The 22851-nt window shown below is 32.7% G+C and overlaps 2 protein-coding genes across 10 annotated transcripts in view; one reads left to right on the top strand and one right to left on the bottom strand.

Annotated features, from left to right (window-relative positions):
• LOC143248661 (myophilin-like) overlaps positions 1-11854 on the top strand; it is a 28361-nt gene extending 16507 nt beyond the window's left edge. For all 5 annotated transcript variants that reach the window (XM_076497211.1, XM_076497208.1, XM_076497212.1 and 2 more), the window contains one exon: positions 1337-11854. In XM_076497211.1, the coding sequence (XP_076353326.1) occupies positions 1337-1531 (195 nt within the window). In that variant the 3' untranslated portion in view covers positions 1532-11854. The remainder of the gene's footprint in view (positions 1-1336) is intronic.
• Positions 11855-12341: 487 nt separating this feature from the next.
• The window catches only part of LOC143248658 (VWFA and cache domain-containing protein 1-like), a 51421-nt gene continuing 40911 nt past the window's right edge, over positions 12342-22851 (bottom strand). The window contains exons 21-28 of one of the 5 annotated variants that reach the window (XR_013027139.1): positions 22427-22525; positions 22021-22086; positions 21071-21157; positions 20513-20628; positions 19317-19434; positions 18613-18758; positions 16933-17163; positions 12342-14907 (exon numbers count right to left, since the gene is read on the bottom strand). Coding sequence is in view for 1 of the 5 variants with exons in the window: in XM_076497199.1 (XP_076353314.1) it covers positions 14474-14910; positions 16933-17163; positions 18613-18779; positions 19339-19434; positions 20513-20628; positions 21071-21157; positions 22021-22086; positions 22427-22525 (1299 nt within the window). In the remaining 4 variants the exon portion in view is untranslated. Of the gene's footprint in view, positions 14911-16932; positions 17167-18612; positions 18780-19316; positions 19435-20512; positions 20629-21070; positions 21158-22020; positions 22087-22426; positions 22526-22851 lie in introns of all 5 variants that reach the window. The other 4 variants (XR_013027137.1, XR_013027140.1, XR_013027138.1 and 1 more) reach the window with 4 other exon arrangements.

The following is a 22851-nucleotide window of genomic DNA, read 5'->3' on the forward strand; positions in this document are numbered from 1 at the left end:
AATATAACAAACTCAACTCTCTGGGTGACTTTTGTCACTTATCATGAGTCAAAAATATTACTTTTTTAAAGTGAAGAACCCTTAAGGTGTTTGACTCATAATCTGAGGGTCGCGGGTTCAAATCTCCATTGCACCAAACGTGCTTGCCCTTTTAGCCAAGGGGCATTATAATGTGACAGTCAATCCCACTATTTATTGATAAAAGAGTAGCCCAAGTGTTGGCAGTAGGTGGTGATTACTAGCTGCCTTCCCTCTAGTCTTATACTACTAAATTTGGGACAGCTAGCGAGATAGCCCTCCTGTAGCATTGCGTGAAATTCCAAAAAACAAAACAATCAAACAGACTGCTTAAAAAACTTTACAGTTAATATGTGTAACTGCTTAAAAACTTTGTTTAGGAGAGGAAACCAAATCAGAAAGTTGAAATGCATATCAGACTTCAAACACTGAAATGAGCAAAGAAGTAAAAGGGTACTCAGGTGAATTCAAATTGTATGGCAGAAATGAACAACAGTGTATTCAGTGGTTTCATGGTCAACATACACAGTGAAGCATTGCAAGTCCAGGCTGCATCTCATCCCGTGACGTTTGAGATCTTTACAAATGTTGTGGTACTCTGACTCATGGTGGGAACGAGCAAACTGATATTTGCAGTATTTCCAGTAAACCCAAGCATGCAGTAAATGTGGTGAAATATCTGAAGTAAAAAGTAACTGATGGGAAAACTTGCAAATGTGACTTGGTCTGCATAAAGTCTGTTATTATTATTAACGCCATGTAGGCTTATGGAAACTACAAAGTTCAAACAAGCATCAAACAAGTTTGTTGAATTATGGCATATAATACAGGATATTTCGAACTGTTTTATAACCTTATGGTAAAAAACGCAATACTATCACACTGTACAATTTATTTGTTATAACATTATATTAATGTCAAATTAATATTTCGTTCTAAGTACACAGAATTTGTGAATGTTATATGTGTATCATCTATTTCAATAAATATTTATAATGCTGTATACACATAGTAAACATGTATACTAAAAACTATAAACCTGAAATGAATGTTAATTATATGTGGCTTTTATGAAAGGATTACATTTCAAACGTTTAGTTTTCATTCAACAGCTATAGTTATTAAGTTGTGTTGAAGTTTTAGTGTTTGTTTACTTTTAAATGTGTTTTTATTTCTAATGTGAAAGATATCTAAAAGTGAAAAAAATCCATAATTAAAGACTTGTAAATTTTGTTTTATATTTTTTCTAAAAAAGTATATTAATTGATTATTCATAGAATATTTTTCTTTTGCCCTCATTTGAATTGGTGACTTTTAGGCTCAAAGAAATGGATTTGATGGTCCAGTCATAGGTGTGAAAGTTGCTGACGAGAATAAACGAATTTTTACTAAAGAACAACTAGAAATGGGGAAAACTGTTCTTAGCCTTCAGACAGGGACCAACAGAGGAGCCTCTCAAGCTGGAATGACTCCTTATGGTTCTACTAGACAAATTATTCCTGACAGAAGATGAAATTAAAAAACAAAAATCAAACCTGATATTAAAATGTTTTAACATTATATAAAATTTCATATCCATTTGTTCTTTAGAGTTTGGCCAATTACATTATTTTAAATTAAAGAAGTCTGTGTGTATTTATATACATATATATATATATATATCTTGGGAGACATGCTAATAGTATTACACTTGAGCATGTGAAATGTGTAACTAATATGCTTAACAAAGTTTACAAAAAGATAATGTTTGAAAGACTCAAGTATAAGACACATTTTTGTGAATGAAACGTGTTATTCACAGCAAAAAGGGTACAAAAACAAAATCTGTATTATATTGTTAGCAATCAATTATTTCAAAGTAGCCAAACAATTGTTAACCAACTCATTTTTGATGCTTGAAATTTTATAACTGAGTTTTGAAGCTGGCAGATTTCTTATTTATTTATATTTCTAGTTATTGACAATGTGCGATTGCTAACCATAGGATGTTTTAATTTGAAATGGTCAACTCAAGAAATTGTGGTAAAGTCATTATTTTCATTTAATTTGGAGAGAAAGGAAAACAAAAGAGCATGTCAAACCTGGATAAAACCCAGTTTATCAGAATGGGGTATAAATAGAATTATTTAAAGTTTGTTTGTATCTGTTAGTGACTCTTACATTTGACTGTTTATCATTGTTTTGTTTTCTGTATGATGATTCGTCATCACTTTTTAGCCATCATTTTTAACTTATCACCATTTTTTTTTTAAATTACAAGAGGTGGGTTAGTGTTTTGTTTTTTTAGAAGTGCTTCACATTGATTTATTAATTACGCAACAGGTTTAGTGTTTTTAAACCTTCATTGTTCGATAGGTTAAAATAGTGGTGGGCTACAATTTTTAGATTCCTATGGAACAGGAAGATGTTTATAGTATGTTCAATTTATATTCAAGCAGAAGGCAGTGTTATCATTTTCTGTTAATAACACTCAGTAGTGTGGTCAGAATTGTATATTACACATGGAAGTGTTGCAGTATTAACTTTAAATCCTTAATTTATCTCTACTTTCAGCTAGAATTATTTTCCTGATTTTCTAATAATTATCACAATTCCTTATAAAACTCCACTTTTATTAGTTTTGTGGATAATAATGTTGTTTTGATTCATTTTCAGCCAGGGAGACGTAAACGTTGTCGGATGTTTTCACTGTCAGATGAGTAAATTGGGATTTTTGGCTGGGTTTAAGAAGCTAAAATAAAGAGAAAAAGGTCTGTGCGTTTCTTGTCAAGTAAAATGAACCAAAGGAACCTCGAGTTGTTTGATTATAGTTTTTTACTGATAGAATAGTAACATCAACAAGACTTAATGACATGGGAAAAGTTGCACAAACTATAATGACTTTCAGACAAACCATATGCTGAAAATATTATGTGCATAAGAAAAATACAGTTCATAAAAGTGAAATAAGCTTACTTATTTAGTTTTGAAAACCCAGCCAACATTTTTACTAGTATTTGTTACCTCTGCTGAAAATTAACATTTTCTGTTTTGTTTTGAAATTATGTTTGGTGTCTAGTTATCCTGGGCTCATTTTGTAGAAGGGAATTTTGTTAACATAAGTTATAAACTTCTGCAGGTTATTATTTCAAAACTCTTGTATAGTGGTGGTTATTTTACTTTCTTTTTAGGTTCTAACTATTTTTTTCCTGATTTTGTTTGTTTGTTTTTCTTAGTTATTTGACTTGATTATGCACTAACACCAGGATTGCTGAAAGCCATTGTGTGCCTTGGGGAAGAGTTGGTGTTTGTCCCCACACCACCAGATGGGGTTAATGTTCCATACTTAGTTGATGCATTCCATACCCTTTTTTGCCTGCCACTCTCATTGAACTTCTGGTTGGCAGGTGGTACTAGTGAAATATCCCAACCCTTGTATTAACATTGTGAGAAGACTGTTATCACTATAGTGATAATTTTCATATATTTTTCCCAAATGCACCATTTCTCACACTTTAGCTTTGTCCCAATGAAAGTTTCTTTTCTCTGCTCTTCAAGCATTGGTATGAATTATAACTTGCTTACACTTGTTTTGTTACCCCACTACACTGCAACTCAAACACAACAATAGAAAACACCAAGATATTAAGTAGGGAAACAAATATAAACAAAGGTAAAATCAAAGATGCCTTAATCATACAGCAACAAAAACCAAAGTTAAACCATTATAAAGGAACACCTTTATACCTATACTAATTAATAACCTAACATCCACCTGCAACGCCCTCTACAATTCCATACCCGTTTATACTCTTGCCCCTAAGACGTATCCATCAATGGTCACATTCAAACTCTCTCTTTCTTAATCTGAAGATGACCTAGAAAGATCAAAACATTGTTCTCTCCTCATCAATAAAGGTGTTAATACCCATACCAGCCATTTTGAGATATATTTTTATTTCAAGTGGGTTTTTCATCATCAAGTAAGACTACAGTTTGGCTGACAACCTTGCAGAGGTCTTGACTGAAAGGGTCTCTTTCAGTATGAAAGATCTTCACCACAAGTAATGGATCATTCAAGTTCTCGGGAGAGGATTGATCACACAACTCGTACCTCTTCCTCCACTGTCTCTCGTACAGGTTGGCTTTCAACTCCCAAGAACCATCTGACGTCCAGCTGTTGAGATCAAGCTATCCAGGATCTTTGGTTCAAAGAGGCCAGAGTGCTTCAACTCCTTTCTGGAGGGATTTTATACCCAATTGTTGTTAGTACCAAAAAAGGCAGGCAGTTGGCAACTTGTCATTAACCATTCTTGTATCAATAGCTTTCTCCAGCCTACGGATTTACCTTGAGTTTGTTGTTTTTTTGCTTATGGTGGCTCTTTTCATCCAGTTTATGGATGACAAAATTCAATTTCACCAATGTCTAATTTTATATTCCAATTGTGGAGTCTTTACTCTGTTCCCTCTTTTTGCATGACCCCAAGGTTTTCCAGTTTTGTGCTCCTGCATTTGGCTTTGCATCTGCCCTATACATTTTTTCTGAATAGTCAGATCTTTTTCTTGTCTCCTTTACTCATTGGGCATTCATGCTCACCATTACATGGACAGTTGGCTTCTTTTCACCCCTTCCTGCCATTCAGAAGACTTTACATTCAGACTTTGTTAGAGGAATTTAATACAAAAAAATAAAATATACTCTTCCACACAGTATTTCATCCATCTAGAGGTGGTTTTCAATTCCAGGTTAATTTGGGCCAAACTTTCCATTGTGCTTTCAGGTCATGGAATGAGTACTTCTTTAAAAACAGTTCTCCTCCACTAGTGCATGTGGGTATGTCTGTTTTAGGGGTGTGGGAATCTTTGGGATCACTCATTCCTTTAGGTCAGGCTCACATGCAGATCCTTACTGGTCCTTATGGGACTAATGGAGCATTTGCAAAGATGATCTAAATTGTCTGGTGGTTCTGTTGGCTTCAATTTGCAAGATGTTTGCTGGTGATTGAACAGGGTCAACATGACAGTAAGTGTCCCTCTATCATGCCCAGATCTAGAAATACATTTATGCTTCTCTCCATGGCTGGGGCACTTGTATAGAGAATATGGAATTCATATGCTTTAGGACAGAAGAGAAAATTTCTCTTCACATCATTCTATTAGAACTTCTAGTTGTCCAGTGAACTATGACTCAGTTTCTAAGATTGTTACGAAGGAAGGGGGTAATGCTTTATTCTGGCAATTTCAGAGTTATCTCGTACATTTCAAAAGAAGAGAGTATGTTTGTGGGTCTAAACATCAGATGATTCTCCTAGATTGTCATGTTCTGGTGTCCCAACAGAGTTCTTCTCATAGGATGGATACTTTTTCCTCAAGGTTTTGTATCTTTTGAGTTCCCTGGCAGCACCTCATTGGCCAAGCCAGCCCTAGTTTCCAATTCTCTAATATATTCAGGAGTGTCAACCTCTTCCACCTTTCTGGTCATGTCTCTTATGTGAGCCTTGGATAAATTTTTAATCTAGCAGTTGATGTCCTTTAACTTCACACCTGGTATTTATGCTGTCCATTGCACAATATTAGGGATTGACTTCTCAGGTGTCATCCTTATTGACATTTGTCATTTATCAATGTTCTTTGAAAGTTAATCAATGCAAATGGTTTACTTATCATCAATGGTCTCTCATCCCACTGAGTTTCATGCCTCAATTTTGACATGGTCATTTGGCAGAGGTGTAGTGCCTGTGGCTATTTCTCTGTATAAGACTGCTTTATCAGCTATTTTATTTCTAAGAGAAGAAAAGTTTCTGATTCCAGGGTTTGTCATTACTTCTGAAATATTTTTGTGTTATCCATCCTCAACATCATTTCCAGATTCCTGATGAAGATGTCACAGTGGTTCACCATGCTTTATCTCGCCAATCTTTCACTTAAGACTTATTTTTATCTGTTATTAGCTAGTAGGCATTGGCATTTGCATTTCATGTTTACAGGACTCTTTACAGTTCCATTTATATTTAATTTTATCCAGACATCTCTTTTCTATACAAAAATTCAGCAGCTAGAGAAGGAGATAAGATTTTCTCTCCTATTCATCACTCTTCCATTTCACATGGATATAACTGCTTGGATCCAGATCTTTTAGGCCCAGTTTGGGTTCTCTGATGTTATGGTATGTACTGAAATATTTTGGGGTCATGTTACTGTTTATCCAGTGGGATCTTATCATGTCATGTGACTTATCCCCTGCCACTCTCACAGGTTGAATTTATCAAGTTGTTCATATGGTTTATTCTGGGTTTCCATTGGAGTAGTAGAGACTACTTCAAGTCTCATCTCAATAAGCTTGAGATACCTCAATGTCCCTGGCAGCTCAGTTCATTACTTATTGGAGGAAGTAGTACAGGCTTGTATGTGGATTACCCCTAACACCTTTATATTGCACTATGTGCATGATTTACTTATTTCCTCTTCAGATATGTTTTAACTGTTCCTCCATGGCTATTCTGTACTCCCTGGCTCAATTGTAACAGATGAGTGACTTCATTTCTTTTGTGTTATTCTATTTATTTTCATGGACTCTCTAGTCATTATCATTTGGGTACCTCTCAGTGGCAAGTGTTGCCTGGACAGGTGTGTTTTTTTCCAAATCTACACAGCAGACAAATAAATAAAATTCTTAGTAACAATGAGATCTGTTGAGATGGGGCATTCCACAAGACCATCTTAGTGCTTTCTGGGTTGAACACAATTATTCAGTACCATACATAATATACAACACTGGATTGCCACTTCTAGACTACCATGAGGAAAGCATAATGGGATTTTTTCCCTTCCCTTCCAACCCCTTTATTCAATAAATCTGGGTTGGTTTGCTTGTTTCAAATAGGGAATGTAGTTCACCTGTGGCAGTCTTTGGAGCATCATTCCTTGAGACCCTCCAATGTGAAATCTCCCATTTCTTCATAGTGAGACATGAGAGCCCTTACCGCTCCCAGTTTCTAGTTGCAGGAGTCCTGGGCAGAGGTCAGTTCCTCCTGAGTGATGTTTGAACACTTTGTTCTACTCCAAGAGAAGACTGCAAAGCTGGATATCCTCCCACCCATTACCCTAGATGAGTTTCCCAGATGTTTAGTAGGAGTAGGATTAGGCTATGTAAGAGCCTCCTATTAATTCCATTTCATAGATGTCACTTTGCCATCTGGTTGTTTTGAGCATAGTCCTGTTTGGTTCTTATGTTACTTTCCATGATCATGGGAAAGTCTCTTGAAGTTGTAATTCTATATGTAGAGCATCAAATCTTTGAGCCACTGGTTTAACTACTTGATTCCACATCCTCCTCTTAATTTATAGGCAGAGGTGTTGCCTTGTGTCTCAATTTTGAGAGTTAGGATTTAGGTTTGTAATCTGAGGTCAGATGATCTTTTGTTTTCTTCAGGTTGAGTGAGCCATGAATGGGCCCAATAATTCCAAGTTTGGTTTATTGCATGTCATGCTATTTAGGTTGGGAGGGGGGCTTGTCCACTTTTGTGTTGCATGCCTTCTCTTTGTAATTCAGGTGGCTCAACATGCAACATTATGTAACTCTCAGGCTGGTTATGGTTAATATCATATTACTGTCATCCAGTTGATATAACACTACAGCCCCCATGCCATAGTTGCTACACCTTAGATATTGCTTAGGATCCACAGCTTTAAAATTCCAATGATGAGAAAAGAGATCTCATCTTCACGGTTGGACTGGATGATTCTTGTGAGTGATATATCCAGAAGAGATGCATCTGGTATTTCAGGAGGAACTAGTTTTAGAATAAATATCTCCTTGAATATTTTTTCTCCCAATGTTATGGTTTTGATACTGTGGCTATATAGCATTTACTGCTCATGTTTTAGATTTGGTATTATATGGGAAAAGAGCATACACGTATCTTTTCTAGAAGTGATGTGGACCCCAATACTGTGATATACCTCTTCTCAGTTTTGTTTTCTGTGTGGATCTTGTCCTCACTGGTCCTTCCACTTTGTCAGTGTGTTTTGAAGTTTACATTTTTTCTATGCTACTGATAATAGTTACCTTCATTCACACTTAATTCCCTTCCTCCACTGTGGCTGTTGTGTGGATCTGATAATTTTTCAAGACTCAAATAAGTGAATAAGAAGTAATATCAGGGAGCTTATATACCAATCTAGTATAAAAGATGCATTGATGTAAGTGGAGAGTCATAAGATTAAAATCACTAAGGCATAATATAGTAGAGTATAAAAGACTAGAGAAAGTGAGGTATAATTTGTATCAATGTTAGATTGGCAGAGAAGAGAAAGTTTCGTTGGGATAAAGCTAATGTGCGAGAGGCAACAGGTGTTACCGGAAATACAGTTTTGGTGTAGGAAAATGTGAATGTATTTTACTTGTATGTGCAGTGCTGTAAATTATTGTTCTAGTTTTAATTTATGTGTAGTGCATTTAGTTTTATTCAAGCAACTTTTATATAAAATTATTAATTCCATTCTATATTTTGAGACTTATACATAAAAGATGACAGTTTAAACTTTCTAGTAACTAATGATCTCCTTTAATAATACCTGACTTTGTTATTTATAACTGATTTAATACATAGTTTGGGCAGTATTATTATGTGATAACATTAGAATGTTCTCAATGATACTATGTTACTTATACATTCCATCAGTCAATGACATTTGTTTCATGACTTCTTTTTCGGTCACACTTATGTGTCAGTTTTTGTTTTTGAGTAAAAAATAGTTGGTTTCTGTTGTATAGCAACCATATGTCAAAATATGATGATTGGCTGTGAAATTAAAAACAAAAAAAAAATGGTGAAAATTATTGGAGAGCTGAAAAAAGCCTTGCATAAATTTAGTACACACTAAAGGTACCTGAATAACTGTAAACCTTCTGTGAAGTAAAGCTTAAATCATTTCTAAGATCTATTTTTATACCATCAACTCCATTCTCCTAAAGACAATGAATCATATTTTCTTAAGTTTTGAGCATCTTTGTATGGGTCACAACTCAAATAATAGTCAGATATTTCTTCACAGTGTTCTGTGCCTTATTGGAAAGAGTTGCTTCTCCTAACTTTGTAGAATGACAATTCATTATTTCTCAGATTGTGCCTTACCTTTAAACTGCAATTTAAAAACAAGAAGGTTTTTAACTTGAATAATTAAGGATATTCTGTCTTATTTGAAGTTTACTTTTGAAATATTCTAATGGGCCTTTAGTAAATCTTTTATGCTGCCAAAGCAATAAAACAATGTGCTACTGTTTAACATTAAATGTGTTGACTGGTTTTAGTGCATGTGGTAGTAAAGGGTAGTGATGATGAGTGAACCCAGTTTTTCTATGTATATATGCATTTTTCACTCAAAGATATGGATATGTAGACAAGACCCACAACCAATGTGATTAATATCAGTTATGGTTTTTTCATCAGGTCAGAAGAATTGGTGATTGATTCACTTACAGAAGACAAAGAATATAAAGTAATTTTGGGCAGTTTTGAATAATTTATAGCAGGATGCAATTTGTTAAATTTCTAGTGGGAGGTGGAAGAAAGATCAAAACTGGATGGGGGGGGGGGGATCCAGGGGGAGTACAAGTTCCCACAGCAGAGCCTGGAATATGGCCTCAACCACCATGAATTCATTGGAATTTAAAGGTAACACTGTGTTTAAAACTTTTCATTTTGTAATTGAACACAACTAATTATATTGCTTCTTTGAAACTTAAATTTTCAAAATAAACTTAGCATAAAATGTATCTTCTCTATGCTAGAAGGGGGAAGCAAAACTCTGTATTTAAGCAGTATATCCTGTTTCAAATGAAAAAACCAAAAGTATTAGCCATTATGCCTTTTGTTATTTTTACAAAATTACAACTACATTAGCTCAGGTAGTAGACTTTTTTTTTTTAATTTAGTAGAGCTTAGTTACTGTTTAGGAGGGTTTTTATTGTTTACTGTTGGGTTGCCTCCTGGCAAAGTGGTGACCCCTTGTGAACCACATTTTTACGTATTTCTGAACATGGAAAGCATCAATGGGAGGACAATTAACCAAAAGTTTCTTGTGTGTTTAGGTACAAATTTTTTGCCCTGAAGCCACATTTCTCCTTGGCAGTAGATGCAGGAATTATACCAACAGAGTGATCAGCTCGTTTGGATTGTCTCCTAGGTGTGTTGTTATTTTCATATTTTCTGAACTGGTGTATGATAAGGGAGCTTAAAGAACGTATTTTTATGGATTTGCAGTTGTAAAATCTCAAGCTTTTACTCCATTCAAATAGTATTCTTTCATTTACTTCTGATGGTCTTGATAGAATGTCCAGTATGGGAGCATTTTCTAAGATACCATTTATTGATGTTGTCCAGCAATCATTATAATTGCTGATTGGAGAATTCTCCATATTTTTGTATTGTAGTTTCAGATGGTTCTTTGATAAACATCTCACTTAAATTTTTCTTCAGTGCTTGTCTTTCATTGTACTAGCATCTGTTTTATTTGCATGTTTCATAACATGTAATGCTTTTACAGCAGTTTGAACCTTACTTTCATTCGCGACATCAGTGGAGTTCCTTTTCCTGAAGAAACTGTGACAAATACTTAAGGGTGTCTAGTGCAACCCTCATGATAATTAATTCCAATAAACATAAAGCTTTTTATTTTTTAACTTTCAGAAATGGTCCAATACATTTTTTTTTGTTTTCGATAGAACATGCACATGAAGACAGCGAACTTGAACAATCATATTGTAAGTAAAAACAGAAGTTAGATGCTACATCCTGATGTTGCTTTTCATTTTGTGAAGGAAAAGATAGTCTTGATAATTATTAAAAATTAATGTCTGCAAATTCAGCACCAATTACATTTTATATCTGCAGTGTAAAGAAACACTCCAAAAAACGTCCATGATCAGAATTTAACATTTGTCCAATTTCATGTCGGAAGAGATTGTTGTAACGTTTGGTAAACTTTAAATGTGATTCTGTGCTAACGTTGGTCTTAATCTTTTGCTTCCTATACAGTTTGGTAACATTTCTGTACGGTTTAATTCTGTCTTGATTGCATGATGTTGGAACATTTTGCAAATGATTAAATTTCCCATGATCACTTGCCATTTAGCTGTTTTAGAGTAGGGGTTCTCAGTTTGTAGTTTATGAAGTCCATTGATATACATATTTATAAAGCTAATTTTGTTTTTCACTGATGTGACAACATAAAATGTCATAACTTCCCAACCCTCCCGAAGGTTTTGAAACTGTTTAGAGCTGTGGAATCTCCCCATCCTTCAGCTGCACTGATTTGCAAATTGGTTAAACATACCCCTAGATATGTAAACTGCATTAAAAAGATTATAACAAAGACTTGCTTTTTTTTCTGGTCTGAAAGAAGTTATACTTGAGTGTTAAATCATCACTTTCCAAAGGATACTTTATAAGTTTTAAAATGTTAAATTTTGTAAGTTATATCTCCCCCCCTTCTCCTTGATAAGAAATATTTATATATTAAGAAATATTTTCTTATAGCAAAGCCACATCGTGCTATGTGCGAGTCCACTGAGGGGAATCAAACCCCTGATTTAGCATTGTAAATTGGTTAAGAAATAGTTACCAAGTTCCTTCAAAGTAAAACGATCATATTTTTGTCTTCAAAATTTGTTAATTTTCCATATTGCATTTGCCTTTGCTGCTGTAATTGTTTTAGCTAATTACTTTTGTTAACTATATAATTTAAAGCCAAATTAAATTATACTTAATATTTTAGCTTGGATGGATTATGCATTTGCAGGCTTTACTTGGTTTATGTACAATTTTGTATTTTTATTAAAATTTTCTTAAACAAATGAAACCTTGTATCATTAATTTTACAAAACATGAACAAACCACAAAAGAAATTCCATGAACTGTTTTTTAATTAAAGACATTTCTGATAAAGCAACAGTGAAATATTCAAGTGAACTAAAATTGGAAGTAGCATGACATGCAAGTCTCTTATCTTTCTTAATTGCAACCATTGTAGACTAAGACTGAAAGTACATTATTAAAGACTTCAGTTGTACCGAACTTCTCAATTTTTCTCAGTTTATTGTTGCAAAGCTGCTAATGCTTATCCTAGGGATCAAATCCCAAATTTATGCATTATAAACCTTCAAAGGTACCACTGAGAAATACTTTGTTTTAATACAATAACAAAATTCTGTAAAACGAATAGAATGCGTCTGGCCTTGTAAGCCTCGAATGTTTTATTTTCGGAGTTCCACCTTTGTAATTCATCGGATCTGCTGTTATAAAAACAGGGAGAGACAATTTCAATTAAAAACTCCAGTCAGATAAAATATAAAAACAAACTTTACTCTGTACACTCTGACTTGCATAATTATTTCTGTACAGTATATCAGTTTTAAACTGGTCATTGTCACGTTCATCTTATCTGTACTTTCACAACATACAAACGAAACTAAATACAATTACATATAGTGAAAAATGAGCAACTTAAAAAAAAATTAATGTATTTCTGCAAATGTGATCAACTCAAAATGCCCAAATATACAATTATAATATTCTAATTAATATTAACACTTAAAAGTCACATTGAACTATTCCTTCCTAGTATTAATCAGGTGTACAAGTTATTAATACGTGAGCAACAATTTTCATATATTAAAATAAACTTAAAGATGGAATTTAATCCACAAATCTCCCTCCCCATGGTGATAAAATATGAACACCATAGAAAACATTTTATCTGGACTGAAATTAAGTATTTAAATAAACCTAATTTTACAAAAACCAAGAAAATAAAAACCAGAACGTACAAGATTTCATTTTCTACTGCACCTGTGTAATAAACCTTGCAGTTCAAAACAGTTTTCTAATCATGTAACAACTAGAAAATTATTGATATAAAGATTTTGTTTTACACAGAATTTCAATTAATCCCATGAATATTATATAAATCAAATACCACAACAGTTTATTGTATACATGTGAATTTATAGAACAAACTTTTTAAACATTATGATGGTCAAGAGTTACCAACTATGATTTATGAACTTTATAAACTAATTAAGCAGTTCACTTATAAGATTTTATAATTTTAAATCACATTTAAATAATTCAAAATCATCAGTACTGTATCTCAAAAAGTTTATCACACATATGTACATATTAAAAGGTCAACACATTCACAAGGTTGTTAACTTGTAGTCATTTTAATTCAAGATTTCTAATAATATAAATACTACACTTACAGATTATGCACTGTATAACAAATCCCTCTTGTCAGGATAAAAAATATTCTACAAGGAAGAACCACTAACAATATTTTAGAAGTTATATTTGGATCATTTCAGGACTAATTGTTTTTCTATTTATTACACACTAGTGGTAAAACCTTCAGGTATTAAAAATTGCAAACCAGTATTTTTGAAAAGCTGTACAGAGGTGTCTCAATCATAAATAACAGTAATTATGAAAGAAAGCAGTGTGAGAGTTCACAGCTTTTCACACAATAAAAAGTAGCAAAAAACAATGTGATGAGAGCTTGCTAATGTGGAATACAGATAATAGTTTAATGTGTAATATAGTTGTATACACGTAATTTTTCAAGAAACTTTTATAAGGAAGTAATGCACTGCATGTCAAAACTATTTTCTGTTGTAATTGGTATTTCAACCCAGCTACTTTTAAAAGAAACAAAACACAATTACAAATATGTTACCTATAATATTTGGAGGGAAGAACCTCCTTGTTTCCAAGATTAATACCATTAGTGTCTTGGCTAAATATATTAATAAAACTATACGAGTAATTAAATGTTTTTGTTACACATTCTATTTAGCCTAAAATTTCAACCAGCTAAAAAATTATAAACAGAAGGCACTACACAACAAATGGGAAGACCACATGTGATGTGCTCTATTAATTTTTAAAAAAACTGCATAGCTCAAACCGAAATAAGATTACCTTTCTAGTATTACACACATACACAACGTACTCCGGCACGAAAACACTGGAGAGTGGAATACAACAAATGAAATAATTCTACAGAATGTTTCCTTTTGTACATACGTAATTCACTTGTTCTATAATGGTATTTTCAGAGAATTATTAAATATTTTGTTTTGCGCAAAGATAATTTACAATGCATTTTATAAACTAGTTGTTTCTTTTTATATTCAGCTCGTAGAAGTAACACTAGTCAACCCGTTTCACAAGGAAATAAAATATGGAATCACCATCACTATTTTCTAGAACAGCACGTAAATATGACAAATGATCACAACTTGGCACCTGGAGACTAATTTGGTATGATTAGCATGAGCTGGAGACACTCCCACACTGAAATTGAGCCAAACAAATGATTGTAGTTTTCAGCAATGTGATTTTTTATGTTCACAAGACTAACCACTTGGTGTGGAAACAACATAACCCTGTACACTATTTACAGAATCAGCAAAGACCTAGTGGGTGTCCACAATATGCACCTGTGCATGAGTTATATGCTCACTATGGGGTGGAACTTCTGGTATAACTGTTTGTGATGGGTCTCTGAATGATGAAATCCCACCAGGCCAATGTCTGTTGGTTTGTAACCCAGAGGACCCATAGTAAGATATAGGTGGTGTCACGCTGTGAGGGTGAGGATGTGGCACGGGCGACGAGGCTCGACTACAACTACTCATTGACTGTTGAGACGCTGGGACACGGTGCCAATCTTTTCCTATCAATAATGGCTCAAAATAAGGTGGCATGTGTTCTGAGTCCTCGTGGGGAGTCATGGTACTGTACCCATGATCACTCTCACCACCTGCTGGCCTTCTATACGTACTGCTTGCACGGTAAGGAGAAACAGGAACAGCATTCTCAAAACTTTGCAGTACTAAATTGGAATGAGCTACTGTGAAGAAAAAAAAAGGAGAAATTCCTTACTTTACTTTCAACACTGTTCACTGTCATTCTTACACAATTAACACACTGTTCACTGTCATTCTTACACAATTAACACTGTTCACTGTCATTATTACACAATTAACACTGTTCACTGTCATTATTACACGTTAACACACTGTTCACTGTCATTATTACACGCTAACACACTGTTCACTGTCATTATTACACGTTAACACACTGTTCACTGTCATTCTTACACATTAACACACTGTTCACTGTCATTCTTACACATTAACACACTGTTCACTGTCATTCTTACACATTAACACACTGTTCACTGTCATTCTTACACAAATAACACACTGTTCACTGTCATTCTTACACAAATAACACACTGTTCACTGTCATTATTACACACACTGTTCACTGTCATTATTACACTTACACACTGTTCACTGTCATTCTTACACATTAACACACTGTTCACTGTCATTCTTACACAACACACTGTTCACTGTCATTCTTACACATTAACACACTGTTCACTGTCATTCTTACACATTAACACACTGTTCACTGTCATTTTTATATATTAACACACTGTTCACTGTCATTTTTATATATTAACACACTGTTCACTGTCATTCTTAAATGTTAACACATTGTTCTTCATTCTTATACCTCAACACTGTTCAGTTATTTTCACATATTAACACAGTGTTTACTGTCATTTTTACATATTAACACACTATTCACTGTCATTCTTACATATTAAGACACTGTTCACTGTCATTCTTGTACCTCAGCTCTGTTCACTGTCATTTTTACATATTAACACACTGTTCAATGACATTTTTACATATTAACACACTGTTCTTCATTTTTATATCTTAGCACTGTCCACTGTCATTCTTACATATTAACAGAGTTTTCTTAAATTCTTTTAATTTAACACAATTCACCAGAACGTTTATCAAACATTTTGTAAACAACTTTGTTTTTGTTTGTAAATTTTTTTAACAGAAATAACTTAAAGGAGAAATGTGCTACACTCTTCCAACTAGCAGAGATAGTACTGTATACAAAGATAACACATTTAAGAAAAACTAAAACATATTATCTGTGTTCTATTTCTTTTTAATACAAGATAAAAAGCAAACCATAGGAAGCAATATGGGGAACACTAAAGAAAATATATATATATATATATCTGAAATTGTGCTTTTATGTTTGGTGTTTTTTGGGTCTGTTTTTACATTTACTCTTCAGTTGAATGCACTATTTATTGTATTTTGCCTTCATAGATCAACTAATTTTGAATGCACTATTTACTATATTTTGCAGTGAGAAAGAGATAAACTAATTTTGAACGTACCATTTACTGTATTTTGCAGAGAGAGAGAGAGATAAACTAATTCTGAATGTACTGTTTACTTTATTTTGCAATGAGAGAGAGATAAACTAATTCTGAATGTACTGTTTACTTTATTTTGCAGTGAGAGAGAGATAAACTAATTTTGAATACACTATTTACTGTATTTTGCAGTGAGAGAGAGATAAACTAATTTTGAATACACTATTTACTGTATTTTGCAGTGAGAGAGAGATAAACTAATTTTGAATACACTATTTACTGTATTTTGCTGTATCATAGATCAACTAATTTTGAATGCACTATTTACTATATTTTGCAGTGAGAAAGAGATAAACTAATTTTGAACGTACCATTTACTGTATTTTGCAGAGAGAGAGAGAGATAAACTAATTCTGAATGTACTGTTTACTTTATTTTGCAATGAGAGAGAGATAAACTAATTCTGAATGTACTGTTTACTTTATTTTGCAGTGAGAGAGATAAACTAATTTTGAATACACTATTTACTGTATTTTGCAGTGAGAGAGAGATAAACTAATTTTGAATACACTATTTACTGTATTTTGCAGTGAGAGAGAGATAAACTAATTTTGAATACACTATTTACTGTATTTTGCAGTGAGAGATCAAGTAATTTTGAATCCATATACAAACCAGGATGAAGTTCTTCATGAATTTCTGGTTCTTCTGGTTCATTATCCAGTTGAGCCATTGGAAAGGTAGCATTAGGTGCTGAGGGCATATAGTGAGGTGATGTACCACGTTGGACATGGTGTCGGTAACAGTAAAAAGTTAAAGCCAGAACCAGGAAACATGCCATGATTCCACCAGCTACTGGACCAACTGGAGTGCTTTTAATAGTTACCATCTCTTCCAGTGGGAGACCTTCTGGCCAGAAACATGGATGGATTAATGTACGCCCTCTACAGTTTGATATTCTAACTAGAAAATAATTAGAGCACTAAGCCTAATTTGCTTAGTCAGGACATACACAACATGAAAGGACCTTGAACTAAGAAAAATAACACTGAAAGAATCATGGCAATGATTATATTTAAATTGTGTGGAAACACAGATTTGAAAACAAGTTTTTCAATCTGTTCTTCAGATCTCTAATACTTTACATTTTGATCACTGTCCTGTGTTTTTATTCTATTTTTTAAATATAACATCAAAATAACATATTAAACTTACTTCTAACTAAATCTTGCTATATCTGAATGAAACATTAGAACTCTGAAATCAAACTAGGAAGTAATGTTACAAAATATGCTAAGAATTTTTTAAAGAAAAACTGTTTTGATAACCATATTCAGCATGCTACATGTGAAAAAATTATAACATGCATATTTCAAGTTGTCCTTTTCATTTCTCAGTATTTTAACCAATCTAAAATTACTAGACTAAAAAACAATTCTGAGTGGTTAAGCTTAAATGAGGCTTAGCTTAAAGATGTTTTTGTTCGTTGTTACCATAAGTTGATTTAAAATGTGGGTAAGACAGGTAATTTTTTTTTTTTTTTCAAATTGCTTGGCAAAAAGTTTCTTTGAAATACCACCAGTTCTGTGATCCTTTAGACACACAACACTGTAAACCATAAATACAATTACTGTCAACACCTATTATGTGAAGATAATTACAGAAATTTCAAATCCTTCCACAACACACACACTTGCTAGTTGATGCTGACACTCACTGAAGAAGTTGAATCGACTGCTGCCAAGACTTTTATGTTTTTCCTTCTATTTCACCTCTTTGCCAAGTAAATCTACAAGTACTTCCATCCATGTGGATCAGTTTCCAATTGGTATTAAATCATTTTTTATTCTAATCCTCAATCTGGGACAACATTTTTCAGCGTTGTGTTTACCATGTTGTTGATGTATGCTAGTCAATAGTAAACTTTACCCTGCTAGGTTGTGTATTTATTAGCTTATTGTGAAGGTTCCTGGAGATGAGATAGGCTATGCTTTCAAACCTAAATGTATTGGTCAATCAGCATTTAGCTATCAGTTGGTAATCAAGTGATAGCCTTCCACATCACTACAGGCTGCATGAATATTTGAGAAAACAAATTTCAAAGTTGGTAAATTTTATTTATTAGATGGGTCGATATAAAAGAAACAGAAACAAAAAAAACCCAGTCATAGTGCCAAAAAATCTCTCAGTTGTCCCCGATTTTAAAATGGTCGGGTTACGGCACACAAATATTTTTAGGCCTGTCCTGACCAAATAATTAGTACACAGTACACAGTATTCACAGGAAAAAACAACAACAATATATAACTGGATTTAATTCAACAAAAGTAAATATTAATAATAGTAAAAACATACCAATAATTTCGTCTGCATAGGGTGTCCTTGCACCTAAAACTCCCTCGAAACATTTTCGCTGTTCTACACAGTAGCTTTTCTTGAGCTGTGTCACACCATCAGTTTCCAACTGACACCATTCACACCCAAGTACACCAAAACATTCACTAGAAAAGTAATTATGGTCACTTTAAGAAACAGTATGGAGTTTAAGTGGTAACAATTCTTACTTGGCATAGAAACCTTAAGAAAGATCCAATGAAAGCAGGTAATCTGTACCACGCATTTATTATGTAATAAAGCAAACTGTAGGAAGGTCATAATAAAATAAATAACTTTATTTCTCAAAATGAACACATTCTTTAATCTTTGGAAGAAGAAAAATGCGTCGTAAATTTTTTCTGCATGAATATTAATACAACAAAATTAAAATTGTCAATGTTTGATAATAACATTAAGACACACAGTCATAATATAAAGGCGTTTTTATTTTAGAATATATTTTCACTATCCTAATAAATTACATAAAACCAATGTGGTCTTCAAACCACTTAGTTCATTCAACTCTAAAGACATATGTTCAATCTAATATGAATAATATTTATTTAAGCAAAAGCAATTTAGATAAGAAGATAAATTAAATACATTATGAATATTCAAAATAATACAAAGTTAAAACTCCAAGCATGTAGATTTCACATAAAAAAATCAAAGTGGTCTCTTACCTCTCTGTCATTCGAGCAAGACAGTGATTTTCGGAAACATGATCCCAGTGAATCAAAATGTTTATTATCTACAAATGGCAATTCAGGATCTTCTGGTTCCCATGGACAGCTAGGATTTCTATTATTAAACAAAAATGTAACAGTATATTTTTTCCCTATTTTAACAGATTCAAGGCTTAACTTTTAGCCTCAATGTTTTACATGCACAAAAATAATTTACTTATAATAAATTTTAAAATTCCCTGCACAATACATTAGCAAAATAACTTTTTTCATTATGCCAGGGAAATCAAATTTATTCTCTATGATTAAATGGTTTGTTTGAATGAAATAATAGCAGGTTCATTTCTCCTTGTCTTAATATCTGAGATTATTGGCCTATTATTTCTGTTCTAAAAAGTAATTTTTGTCCATGAGAAAAAACACATACAGAATGTATATCATTATTCCTATATACTTTTCTACATCTTAAACTTTTAATTTTTACCTGCCATGTCCTAAACGATATGCCCTCAACTGTGGTTACTATAAAAATTGGTAGAAATGGTACTTTCCAAACGTGTTAATTTTCTAATTTTTCAAGATAGACAAAAAAACAAAACATTCACAATAATTTTCAATTTTTAACAATTAAAAGTAATTTTTTAACCCTAATCAGCATCGTTATAACAAATACTCTCAAAGAGAGTGTTAACATAACCTTAAATGAAAAACTCTGCAAAATATATATTATTAAAATAAACTGCAAAACAGATTTCTTAGTTACTGTCAGACTTATTGCACAGTTACCTTCATTAACACTCACTCCAATATCATCATTAAACCAACAAAATGTAACCTCAAATTACCAACAAAGTTTGTACCTTGACACCACTTCAGTAACATTTTTTTGTTTAATTAGAGAAATTTTCCTGACATACAACTCATAAAGAACATTTGAAAAAATGCTGTCAATACTACAGTCAATATCACCAATAACTGCTCTGCTTTCCTACAAACTTTTAATTAGCAAATAAGAAATTTTATTTTGTATTTTTGTTCAGCACTTTATATTGAGTTGTTTAATTGACAAAAAGAGCATAAATTACTCAATATGACATAATATTTGCCCCCTACCAGTAGTGGAGAATATATATAAAGTCAGTAATTTAAGGGTTAAAATCCTTTTTACAAAAGGCTTGTTTAAAACAACTAACCTATCTTCTTCATCCACAAGCTGACCTGTACACAAATTCATTTCAAGTGGACATTCACAAGGGCATTCACATTCTTTCTGTTCCATTCGATGGCAGTTAAGACACAGTCTGTCCGTCTAGAAGTAAAGAGAACAGATCTAATCGCAATCATAACGAAGAATACGAAATGCGAAGTTCTGGTCTGGTCACTGATAAACATGCTATCTTTGTGTAATAAGCCCAACATAGTTATCACAACCTAAATTTTAGCACTGTAAGCCTACATGCTTATTGTTGAGGACAAAATATTATACATCGTTTATGTACAATCAAATAAGAAAATGTATTAATATTTTTGTGAATAATTTATGAAAACATTACCTGATGATTTGTCTCTTTTTTTTTTAGTTAATTTTATTTGAAATTAAAATTACTGTTTTATTTAAAGAACACATTCGGTATTAATTAATTTCAAAATTTGGGTTTTCATATTGGCAAATTTTAATAACTGACCAGAAATCTGTGTAAAATTATAAAGAACAGTGGAGTGTCGTTTCTAAGAAATAAATCTCAACGTACCATACTACATGGACAAAAAGCTGTAACAGCCTCACAGGTCTGGTTCACAATCCCAAGATACAAGTTGGTACCAGGAATAAGTGTGATCTGTAAGATTCAAAACTCTCTCAGAAACATACAAAGAAACACTAAAAACAAATGAAACTAACACACCCACATAATGTGCTGATAGTGGGAACATTATCAGCTATATTATGATACACAATTAATAATGTAAAAATTAGAATAATATATTAAAGTCAACTTCATTAATTAAGCATAATGTCCCACTTTTACATTATGACATACATACACAAACTGTGTAACAAAATATGTGTTTACAGCATAATTACATAACATGGCTAACCTACAAGTATTATGCAACAAAATATACCTGTCTTATTTCTACGTTATGACATACCTACAAGTATAATACCATGAAAAATGTTTATATCTTGATTGCACATAAGGTCTTCATTCTGTATTATGAAATATTCAACTAACCTCAACACTTCTGGAACTAAATAATTAAAAAAAAACCATACTTTCATATACTTGTAAACTGTCAGACTACAATATTTACTTGTAATTAATATACATAAAAACGGTTGACAATGACTGCAGAAGTTTGAAACGTTGTTCGCTCCTCTACACAGTGCTTTATATACCCATACCAGCCATTTTTACATATATAATTTTCTCTAGAAGTGGGTTTTCTCGTCATCACAGATTATTACTTGTAATAATACAGCATACAATAATTTCTTAGGTGTCACCAATATAATGGTAAAAGACATTAAAGAATAAATACAACTTTGTAATTAATGTTTAAAACTACACATAATTAACAGTACCTAACGATTAAAAAATCTTGACAGCTAACTTACTGAAACTTGAGAAAAACTACTAATGATGGAGCTTTGTGTTACTAGTAAAACACAACAACAACAAAAAGATAGATCTTTACTCACCTGGTACTTAGCACAATGTTCTCCTCGAACCAGGTTAGTCAACACCCTGTCTAATGCAACATCAAACTGGAAGAAATATGATATTTTTATTAATACACTCTAATAGCTAAATTAGCAAGCTTTCAGCTTATTAATCCACGCATAATATTTCATTAGAATTACAGTAACATGTTTAGATTGTTTTCCTGAAGTAACTATTACTATTTTGTGAAATCTGAATGTTATTTAAAGCATTTTCATTAAATATACCTCTCTGTAGTAATATATATATATTATATATACACATTATATATATTATATATACACCTTTATGGTTGAGTAGCTTTTTACAGCACACATTACTACATGAGCACATAACAACTGCCAACATTTAAGTATTATTTACTTAGCAATCCCTTCATCTCACCTGATAAAATCTCTGTATCGTACGGTCACTGAAACTATTACACAATTTCTTCTTGACAAAGCCTTCATGATTTACAATGTCGTTAGCTACCAAAGGTTCCTGAAACATAAATTATTGTTGGTTTAATGCATATAAGGAAAGGACTGAATCATAAAACATATATTTCAAGTTTATGAGACAGTTCAATAAGTTCATAATGTTTACATCAAAACCTCTTGTAATTAATCCATTAAATTACAAAAATATCTTTTCTGACAAACGAGCTGCCTGCATATGTATAAATTACTGGACAAATCAAAATTCAAGAAAATGATTTTTAAATAATACACTAGTTTGTACTGTCAATGAAGCCTAAAAAATTACCAACATACATAGTCCAATAAAGTTGTAACCCACACTACTTAATTTGTAACCATTAGTAATTC

Source organism: Tachypleus tridentatus, chromosome 4, assembly GCF_004210375.1.
Source record: "Tachypleus tridentatus isolate NWPU-2018 chromosome 4, ASM421037v1, whole genome shotgun sequence".
In the NCBI taxonomy this organism is placed as follows: domain Eukaryota; kingdom Metazoa; phylum Arthropoda; class Merostomata; order Xiphosura; family Limulidae; genus Tachypleus; species Tachypleus tridentatus.